The 11,548-nt window shown below is 37.0% G+C and overlaps 1 protein-coding gene and 1 long non-coding RNA gene across 4 annotated transcripts in view; one reads left to right on the forward strand and one right to left on the reverse strand.

Annotated features, from left to right (window-relative positions):
* LOC118418688 (C-Maf-inducing protein-like) overlaps nt 1-11,548 on the reverse strand; it is a 36,120-nt gene that overhangs the window by 19,307 nt on the left and 5,265 nt on the right. For all 3 annotated transcript variants that reach the window (XM_035824684.1, XM_035824685.1, XM_035824686.1), the window contains exons 2-6: nt 8,101-8,220; nt 7,552-7,602; nt 6,106-6,177; nt 1,720-1,809; nt 1,166-1,210 (exon numbers count right to left, since the gene is read on the reverse strand). In XM_035824684.1, coding sequence (XP_035680577.1) covers nt 1,166-1,210; nt 1,720-1,809; nt 6,106-6,177; nt 7,552-7,602; nt 8,101-8,220 — 378 coding nt within the window. The remainder of the gene's footprint in view (nt 1-1,165; nt 1,211-1,719; nt 1,810-6,105; nt 6,178-7,551; nt 7,603-8,100; nt 8,221-11,548) is intronic.
* LOC118418689 lies at nt 3,727-5,315 on the forward strand. The gene is made up of 2 exons (XR_004831507.1): nt 3,727-4,927; nt 4,973-5,315. It is a non-coding gene; the product is annotated as an uncharacterized LOC118418689 (long non-coding RNA).

Raw genomic sequence — 11,548 nt, forward strand, 5'->3', positions numbered from 1 at the left:
TATTTACACCAAAAATGAAGCTGTACACCTATTTTTTTTCAGTGGGTGTACCAGTGCACCTAAATTTTTGTTTAGGATTAGTAATAATTAAAGGTACAATAATTGGTGATTTATGTTCTTGACATTTTGTCAGAAAAAAATGGTGAAGCCTTTGCTGGATTAGACATTTTGGTGCTATAGAATATGGTTAATTTATTTTGGTGCTATAGAATATGGTTAATTTATCTTATGTCTTTGCATCCCAAATTTTATTGCTTATCACCTAAATTGTTATGTTACGTACATCAGTGCATCTATACCAAATTGAGTTTTGAGCATGGCTTGTTAAGGATTTAAAAGCTCTCTGAGGTTGTACTCTTCCCTGTACTGACAATACCTACTAGTTTATTCCAACCTTGCATTTAGTCTCTTTTACGACACGACAGGTGAAGTCTTTTATGTTGTCCTGCCTTGGAGTTATAATGGATGAATGACTCAAACATATATGAAAAACTTCATGGGAAGGTCCCGAGGCATTTCGTATGAAGAAGGGCTTATACATGGCTTGGGAATCGTGACTGCAGTACAAGCCAGATAGGACTCTGTTGGAACCTTCAGCAACAATTCCTACATTTTTGCATCTTTTTTTAGTACATGTTGATTTGATTACATGGATGACAAATAAAGTAAAAAGTTTTCAACCTCACAAATAAAATAAAATAAGCAAATATACGCCGTGGCTTGCAAAAACAAATATCGGAAAAAGTACACTAATGTCATAGAATATTCCAAGGTCAAAGACGATGTGAAAGAACAAACATGAAGAATCCATTGTGTCATTCTATGTGTTCAGTCATTTGTTCAATCTTCCTGATCACTTAGATTTCTTAACTATTTTTTTCATCAAACTTTTTTATTTTATTTGCATGCTCGCATCAGTTTTGGAGTTCCCTGAGAATGTCGTCCATATAATCAAATCAACATGGCCTTAGCTTAAGTACTATAATTTATCAACATTTCACTGACTGGAAAATTTTAGTGAAATAAGTGAATTGACCATTATTAGTGTTCTCCATCTATTGGTACAAACACAAGACAACATGTTCATCTTACAGGGTACATAGGATCATATTCTTATTCTATTTTACTTTGTAATACTTGCAGACATAATACATTTTTCACTTACCCGGATCAGGCATTCTTGATCTGCCTTTTCTATCAATTCTGGGTTCTGAAAATGATAACATTGCAAATTGAACTCAAAACTGTGTGCTTGAGAAAAATACATGAAAGTGAATGTCCATAAAAGGACAAGAAACAAAAGCGACCAATGAGGACGCTCCATTTTGTCGAAATCACCGGTCAGTATTACAATATTGACAACTTATAAGCTCTCCATATGAATCCACCATGGTGGTCATTTTTCCTAAAACTTAGTGAAAACGAGCCTGTTACATTCAACTGGATATAAGACTTGACAAATGCGTCAAGGTCTGTAAGTTTCGACCATTTACATGTTATACATTGCACAGGACTTGTCTCTCTAATATATTGATTATGATAATGGTAAGTGATATTAACTTTCCTCCAATGTACATTACCTTGTTTACTTTGTTCAATGGTTTATTTGATGGTTATACCAACCGACCATGCCTTATAGAATACATCTCAGGGTGGGTCATTAACCCTATGTTACCTCTGCAATTTACACAAATGAACCAGGGAAAAACAAGTACTCACCTTTACCAAGAGCTGTGAGAAAATCTCCAAAGGCACTTGATGAATACTGTCATCCTGCAGCTGCGTTTTCAGTGACATGTCTATCAGGGACTGAAAAACAGGAAGAGGACACTCGTTTAAAAGAGGCTCAAGCCCAGAAGAGAGCGTCCTGATTCTGAAAATAATATTTTTCTGAATAAAAGAAATATAGTGGCAAGTTGACCTTCACTTTGGACTAAGCAGCAGTTGCATTACCAGATATACAGCAGCAATATTCTGATAACCCCTCAACTATACGCCGCATAAATTACAAGCAGGTATAACAGATATCCAAAAAAAACATTGGAAAAACAGGACTGATCTTGAAAATAACTTTTGCAATGTGTCTAATTTGTCCATTTATAGCCTTTGCTACTTTATTTTCTTCTGTCTTGGGGCCAAAAAAACAAACGAATTTGATCTCCGTTTGTTTTGTTTTGTGTTTCTTGGTTAAAAATTGCAGGCTGTTTTACATCGCTGTACAAACTCTGCAGCTGGCATGTATAGCAAACGCCTTGACAAGATAAATACTTCTCACAACATGGTTTCTACATATTTTCCCTCTACGTGTCTCAATCAACTGTAACCTTGCTAAAATGATGAGTAAATCACACAAATGAGGCAACAGGGAACCAAACAAATGGCCTTGGCGTCCTGTGGGACGACATTTGCAAAAATCGATGAGCACAATGTCAAGGACGTTTCTGACTAAATTTGAATTTCAAATCATCTTTCTGCATTGTGTTAATGATTCTAATTGATATCTACATGTAATGATTATAACAATCTATCTGATTTAATTAGGAAATGTTGAAACATTAATATCAATCAAATTAGTGTTTCAATACATATAAAAGTGAAAAATATAATTACTGCCAGAGCTCTAAGACCTCAAACCTACACCTTACAACAGACAAATATCAAAGTTAAGGTTTCTCATTGATTATGCAAATAACAATCAATGGCATCCTTATTTGCATAGATAATATCAGTTGATGATCTTCTCCACCCAAGTATAAATTAAAAGCCTTAACATAGCAAAGAAGACGATTTCTTGCAACATTTTTAATCTATCATGCAAATGATTTGTATTATTTTTCCCAATGATTTTCAATTTGATTCAACTTTCAAATACCACAAGTATTCAATTCTCATCCTTTACCACAGACTATGCTATTACAGTATTTGCATAATAGATATCTATCAACGTACCTCTTTGTCAGTTATGTATGTCACATGTTGAAAAGTCCTATCATGAAATGTTGTACATTTAAAGATTTCCTCCTCAATTATGCACATTAGGTCATAATTCGTACAATCAATATCTTATCATGTCAATCATAACTTAAGCTACATAAATACCAAAAATTACATTGATGTGTCTACCTCAAATTTTTTAATGTATATTTTCTCTGTCTTGCTTAATTTTAGGAGCCCATGTTAATGTTCTTAATTTTTCTAGCAGTTTTAAGCTAGTTTCAACACAAGGAAAACACACATCATGAATTTTCAAATGTGCAACTATGGATTCTACTAACCAGGGATCGAAATACTTTTTTTTTGTTACATGCAAAATTGCAAGTTGGCAAAAATTTTACGTGCAATTTGACAAATTTGCATGCAAAATACAACTTGTCTATACTGCAATGTTCTAGCCAGCATCCATCATTCTGCACTTTGGTGGAATGTTGCTGCTCTGGATGGATAAGAATTTTTCCCATTCTGTCACTGTTGACGGACTGAAATCGGCACATGAAAATATGGACAGATCTTCAAATTTTGGAAAGATATTAGTTTGCAGCAAAGCCGAATTTGATTGTTTATAACACCTACTGACAACCGGTGACGATCCCCGCCAGACAAAGGCATCGTGGCCTCAGTATTTTTACTATAGGCCATGTATTTTCAACATGGAAGATTGCAAGTTTAGAATATTTTTACGTTCAAATCTCAAAAATTATGTGCAAATTGCAAGTTAAGTATGTCTATTTCGAACCCTGCTAACACAAATGAGTCTTCATTTGAATTTTTGTTGAAATTCACTGTTAAATCTGCCATTTCAAGCTAATGACAATACATTTGCATCAGTTCCATGTCATGAAGTTCAGATGTATTTGACTGACGAGTGGGATTTTTCTCTGTCCTAACAGGCAAAGTTCAGTCCCGGGATGGAGGGGCAGGTCCTGGGGACAGCCTTGCCGTAAAGTCACACCTTCAAGGACATCTAGAAAAAACTCCTACATTCAAACCATGGACCACAATTTCTATTTTCTGTCGGCAAGAAGAATAGAAAGGATGTGCAAATCTATTCAAGCGTGTCCTTTTGCAGTCGCTGTTGGCTTTCCCGTCCTGCCACCCAATCCATTTTGCTTGGTTAAGAGGATGTATTTAGGTCATGATGTGCACTTCTACAGATAGCCCATCTTCAGGTAATCCCATAGGTCGCACTCCATTCAAGTAGAAGTGCAGACTGAATGGCACCGCATTGATTTTTTGGGGGAAAGGATGTATTTTACAGACTTGCAGTAAGTATATGCAACTGGGTCAAAGTGTCTTGGTCTGTACATGACATAATCTACAAACACTCTGACAGTGTATCGTATAAGGCTGATATCCCGTCTATAGTTTCTAACCTATATGTGCTTTGAAAAGGTATCGTATGTAGCATACAAAATTCTGATGCAACGCTGACCAAACGTCCATCCTGAACAAATAAGAACCATGATAGATTCCATCGTACCTACAAGACAACTATTCCTGTAAATCCCTGATAACATTGCAACTGAGATATCATGCTGGTCATGGGTTAAAAGGTGCCAATTCACTGAGTCTGTTGTAAGTTGACTTTGCTTCTGATTACTGATACATACAAAATTCACCAGCAGGTTTGATCGCCCATAGTCCTGCATATGCACATTACCTTCTGGAGCAGTGTTTCAAAAATTACACTAGATGTTTATGGTAGTACCGGTACATGCCCGTACAGTTGACAATATCCCCAACTAAGGTGAATTTGTTAAACATAATTGATCAAGATTATATGGGAAATAAGGGACCGGTAAGTGGTAAACTGTAATATAGGAAAAAGACTGATCATCAAAATTAGCGGTTCAACCAATGAAAGCATTGCAGTTAGCAGGTCGACCAATGAGAGACTTGCATTTTCATGCATTTCAATGTTTTGACAAAGGTAGGGGAGACTTGCATTTTCATGCATTTCGATGTTTTGACAAAGGTAGGGGAGGCTATCAGCCTATAACAGTCCAAGATGGCTAGTGGATGTTGTTTGCATATTAGGGACATGTCACTTCGTACCAACCGAATTTCCCACTGATGCAAATGATGCTGATGATTATGATGGAACATGGAGTAAAAGTACCTTCAGTACAAGCAGGTGCTTGTCAACCGAATTTGAACAAAACAAATTCAGTGATGTGAAATTGCCAGTATGGTTAAGTTTGTATCATTTATCTTTCAAAAGAACAAAAAGGAAAACACTTAAATGTCAAGATGGTGAACTGTATTTGTTAAACTGTATCTCTTCCATCATTCCAGCCGAAATCAGAAAGAAAAAAAAAGAGAGTCCCTCCCTACCAACAAAAAATTTTTGGACCATAATCAGAAATATAGCATTAATTTTCCCAGACTTTAGCACGCAGACTGTTTGTGTCAGCTCAAAGAGAAATGACATCACCCAGCTGCTCGTGACGTACACCACTCACGACTCTCATCCACACAGCTTTCTCAGAAGTGCTGAAAGCACCTGCAGCAGCCAATGACTGAAGAGTAAACACCGTGAGGATGCACAGATGTGGCTTCAACCTATAAAAACCTTTGCTTCATATGGCAAAGACGATGTTAACACTGCATCCATCCATGCAATGATATTCATGAAACCTAACATCAAGAAAAAATCTGTTATTCCTTTCTCCAGGTATTCTCTTTGAAAGATTCTGACAAAAACACTCCTGCAGTTCCAGAGCAAGCTACTAGTGGGACCAAACCCAAAACACTTCTTACTGGCAAAAAAAGCTATCTGCTACCAAAAAATCAAGGACATGGTGCTTCCAGGACAAAAGATACAACAACAAAAAATTTGTGCTTCAGTACCAAGGAAAACTAACAAAATTTGTGCTTCAGTACCAAGGAAAACTGCCAGGATACCAAAATCAACTCAACCTTTGTCTTACCAAGACCTATGCACACACCAAATATCTGTACAATCCACCTTGTGGTTCTTAAGTTATGCTGACCAAATATTTGCAAAAAAAATACAGTCAAACATATCCCAAACAATATCTCTATTTTCATGGTGAAGCAAGTTTTCTACATTGTGACTAAAATATCACACCCAGAGGCACTACTTACTTTAATTTCTTTCATGAGCACCTCAGGCCGCTGGTTATTGGTCAGTATTCTTCTGTACCGATGCACAGCTCTCTGCAAGAAACAGCAACATGTCAGTGGTACATTCTGGGATTAGTCAGTGCTAGACTCCAGGCCAATACCGAGAAACAAGTAGTATGTGAAGATGACATACATTGCTAAAATAGTTTTAAAATTTGTGAATTTATCTATTAGGTACATTGTGAATTTCTAGCTAATTTCTGTCCATCCATTTTCCAGCTGACTGCAGTTACAGGGTTTACACCATCTTCCTCCTCACGTCCTGTCACTTGACAATATTCAAATAAGCAAGGACATATACTAACACAAACACACCGACCAAACACAATACCTCCGGTTTCACGAAGGTTATAACACAGGATTTGATGACCAGGCATGAACAGGAAAGGGTCCAACCACACAGCCCTGGTTCATGTAATCATCAGACACATCTGCAACCTCAGGAACTAGTTTGTTTATTTTCATATGCTAATATTGTAACTCACAATCAGTCTATTGTTTTGATGGGTTTGCTACATCAGAAGTGTATACTGAATGTGTCACCAAGTAGTTACAGTTCTCAATGATGAAGAATTTAGTGCTAAAAATTTTGAAACTTTTGTTGGTATTATTTTTGTGGTTTTCACAGTGACCTCTCCACGTCTGCATTTCCCTTGAATTTACTGTTACAGAATTGTTTCAACCTTAAATCCATAACGCAGTGAATAACCTTCTACCACAAATAAAACCAAAATGCAAAAAAAAAAAAAATGAATTTATGGTAATAAACTTTTTTTTTGCCCAGGACTGAAAGTTAAGTGAAACAAGCAAATTACGTGTTGCATTGTCTTTGTAACCTTGGGATGTTACATTGATTCTACAACATGACTCCTAAAAAATTACCTGTCTTGGACACAATGTACACGGGCTGTTTTGGGATACTAACTGACCCTTGCCAGAGATCTACACGCTTCATTTGTCCCTCAATAAGTCTTCCTAGTGTGAAGGGCTTGGTCAACATAGGAAACAAAAGGCAATAACTATGACGGGTTTGCCTTCTGTTCATATGCACCACTCTGCAAACACGGTCACTGATGGGCTGAAGATTTGGTCAAATAGTGTCTCTAAAATAGGGTGCTCTCGAGGGCTTCCATCCGTTATGTCTTTGATTTATCCCAATGTGCTGCTGAAGTAGACCCACTTGTTCACACATAAAATTCTATAGCAAGTATACTTATCTCCTTGACCAACAACAGTAGCTGACGTCAGCAATATCTTTACAAGTCAAAGTGCAAACATTACTGCTGCCAAAAATACAACTTTCCCTTGACACCAGTCAACATTCGTTGAAAAGAAAGTTATTTTTGCATCTCCCAAACTTGCGTCAGATTTTACGAGGATGTAATTTTTCTTTTTACATTCACTTACCTTCCATTTGATGGAGTACAACCACTGGTCTCGAAGGTAGGCATTTCCAGCCTGAAATGTGAATGGAACATTTTATTTCAATTTACCTATCTATCAACTTTGGATATACACATCTAAGGGTAGTCTCTTCAGCCACAGAGGGCTGATTTACCAGGAAGTCGATAACAAGTAAACAGAATGCTAAACTAGGAGGTATTAATGATGCAAGTGCCATAAAATCTAATGGTGCATACACGATATACAAAGTAAACGAACAACAACTATGGTAAATTGTGCACTGAACATGAACAAGTAGTCAAAACATACCACAAGTCTATAATTAAGTCAATGATCCCCTTAAACATAATTTCCCATTATGCCAAGTCTATGTTGCTATGATTCTTTGAAGGCTAACAAAGTAACTTATTGCCTTATATATATAATACCCAATTAAATTTATTGTGTTATGCTGTTAAACCTGTGTAAAAATGGCATGCAAAAACAGCGCATAGCTAAAGATTACTAGTGTGTGCATCAAATCACATGACTAGAATGACTGCTGCATCCCACCTGTAGCAACATGGATCCATCTCCCACAGTAATTCTCAGGCAGAACTTCTGTCCTGTGTCCCATTTGCCCATGTCCTCAATCGCACTGTATAAGATGGCCGACTCCATTACACCGCAGGGCTGTAACAATGAACAACAACATGGCAATCAGGGATGGCAGACTTCACACACAACATGCAAAAATAATATTTCACTCCATGAAGTGTAAAAAACAGGTTCAGTCAAAAGTTCAACACTGTTAAAGCTACTGTAAATCTTTAACCATCTCCATGCCATCAAACCTCATAACAAACAGAGAACTGGGTGCCAAACTGGGTGCTACTCCAGTGTGCTAAAGGTTAAACTTTGTTAGGGTTTTATTTTTGTAGTTTTCACCCATTCATCACACCACAAATATGTCTCCCTTGTATTATCACTGTATAATAGAATCGTTTTAAACCACATCATGTCTAAACATCATCAAAACCACTTTTTCCCTCATCTACCACAAAAAAACACTATCAAAATAGTTGAAATTGCAGTATCCCAAAAACATAAGTAGAGAAATGAATAATTCTACTTTTTCCCACATCATTAATTGGTAGCTACATGTTGTACATTGGAATTCAAAGGTTTATGTGGTGTTTTGCACACTGACGAACAATGTTCTATACCAGAGCTTTTGTCATAAACCATTCAAGCAAAAAATCATACTTCTAATAGACTATCTTCAAATAGATTAGATCCCTTTATATACTGTAATTTGATACATTTTCACGAGATTTTTAGGTTTGCAGTTTTTGGAGACCTTAATTTTGCAAACTTTCGTGACAATACATGACGTAGTTGTATAGTAGCAACTTCAAATCTACGAACAGCAGTACTCAACCAATAACATACCATTTATTCTTTTCAGAATGTAAATTTGAAATAAAAGCTTATTCCAAAATATGCAAATGCACAAAGTAAATGCTCCCAAACTAGCACTGCATGCTGAAATTCTTGACAAGATCGTGATCATTCTTCTTGTAATACAAATCTCTTCTAACAGCAAAGTCTTCTTTCCTAGCTTTGTGTACCTTTTATATTTGAGATCTGCATTGCTCAAGCTGTGCGCATATTGTTACCAAAAATGACTAATATTGCTTTGGCGACTGTAGGCAAATTCACCAACAAAGACATGTACCTTAATGTATATTGTTCCAGCCCTCGTAACTTGCGCTACCATAAATGGTATCACATGGTTGTGAACTCACAGACCTCGCAAACTCCAGATTTGTTCAGTTGACATTGTGAAATTGAGTGCTCTCAAACAGATATAGAATACAACACGAACACGATGTATTCCGTATCATTCCTGTCTGAGCTAGACTGCCGGTCGGATTGCCCGACGGCCAATTTGTACTTCATTTATGTCATACCCAGGTCAGAAAACAATGATTTAATTGCCAAACTACTCAGAGAAAGGATAGAATGGAAGCCTAGTATGTGATATAATTAAGAAGCCTGTGTGATACAGAAAATCTTCACTCGGTCCGGAACACCTGAATTAAACGCTATCACTGCCCATAAGTACAGCGAAGTTAACCCTGCTCGACCAGGTTCGACTTCTGTTCAATGTCACTACTACCATTGTCCAGCATCAAGCCTGGTTTCATCAGATTAGTTGTACTCAGGTCTAATTATGCATGATTCATGATGATCTGCAGATGAGGGCTATCATTACAACTGAATGGACATCCTAATGATAGCCATGCAACACTGCCATTCACACTCCTGTCAGTTAGTATTTGCATTTCAAATAAACCTTTTTAACTACGTTTCAGTCCAAATAATGTCACCAGATCAGAATCTCAACATGGTAGAGACAAACTCAAATACAAATTCTAAATATCTTCTCACAAAGTTGTCTAGTTTTCGTTAGTGAAAGTTTCCCTTGGCCATATGTCCAAGGCTGTAGCCAGGCCCCTCCCTCTCATCATCCCATGGCAGGACAGAAATTTGTTTGTTGGGACAGATAAAATCTACCCTCCGTGGAGGGACAAAAATCCGAACTTCAACTTCAAGACATGAAAATAAATTTTGCCTTTGACCCTTGCTGCCCCCTTAGCTAAATACTGAGTGAGATGGACGAAAAATTTGAAGCTGGACACAGCCCTTCAATGTCCAGTCTCATTACAAAATGAGATATGACAGTACTGTGCATTTGGCATGGTGTTGACAGGAAGTGTATTTTACCTTGGGTTTTTAGCTCCGTCTTGCTACCTGAGTGTTTGTACCTGCGTCATGACATTCCTCCTAAATTGTCGTGACCTTTCATTGGTGCTGATAGCCATCATTGATTATGTTTGCGCTCCCTAACGACATGTTTGCCTGTCGTTATTTTGTGCTACTGAGGACAACCCTTTGCACAGTCACCCTGAACAGAGTAGTTTTGTTATAATTTGTTGCTGCCAATCTTCTGTGATTCACCGACACACTAAGAAGTAGAGCTGTGTACTTGAACAAAAATTCAGGTACCAGTACAGTACAGCACAGGTACAGTAGTTTAGATAAAGGTCCAGACCTGGACAAATTTGTATATTTACCTACAGTTAAACATATAGCCAAATGTCTTCTTAGAGGCAAACTGTAATCCTTGTATGAGGATTGACATACCTGAATCTCAACACAAGTCTGTCTGCACATTTTCTGCACAAGTTTCAATTGTAAGATTATCAAAATAGTCATCTTTGAGATGGGGTTTATTCAAATCATGTCTAAAAAAAGTGGTAACCATTTTGTAAAGGTGAATGAATAAATAAATGTTCAAGCCTGTACTTGTGCCAACTTTACAGACACAGTTAACATTACAGGTATCAGGTACATAGCCCTAACTAGAAGCATCCAGTCACAGGTGATCTGTGAACAAAATGGTGCTGACCAACCAAGGTGTAAATTTTTAATTTTGGCAAATGTTCAGAGCCTCGGGGCTAAAAAGGAATGTTCCATCTCCTGATCTTCCGACTTAATTTTGTACCATCACGTGTGGCTTTAATCTACTAAGCAACATTTTCGTTTGTTGTACAGAAGGACTGTCTAGCTGAGTTGAAGATACAGATGACCAGGCAGTTTATTTTTACTGACACATTTATATGAAGCAATTAAGGCACCAGGCCAAGAGAAACAATGATCTAGTCAAGTCAAAGTAAAACTTCCTTAAAACTCTGACATTTTCAAAAACCACACATAGACATATTCAATATTTTACACAACACTGCTATGACCAAAAAAAAAAACATGCAGAAATTGGGATTGAGGTGAAATTTGCTGCCAAGGGTACTACTAATCCTACACAAGGAACAAGAACTCGAAAGACAAAAAGGACAAGTGCAATACAAACAATATAGCATTCAAGTTCAACATTACAAACAGTACTTATGTACATCTCATAATAAATATCATGCCTTTATCAATGCCATGACAAAAA

The sequence above is a fragment of the Branchiostoma floridae genome, chromosome 6, assembly GCF_000003815.2.
Source record: "Branchiostoma floridae strain S238N-H82 chromosome 6, Bfl_VNyyK, whole genome shotgun sequence".
Lineage (NCBI taxonomy): Eukaryota > Metazoa > Chordata > Leptocardii > Amphioxiformes > Branchiostomatidae > Branchiostoma > Branchiostoma floridae.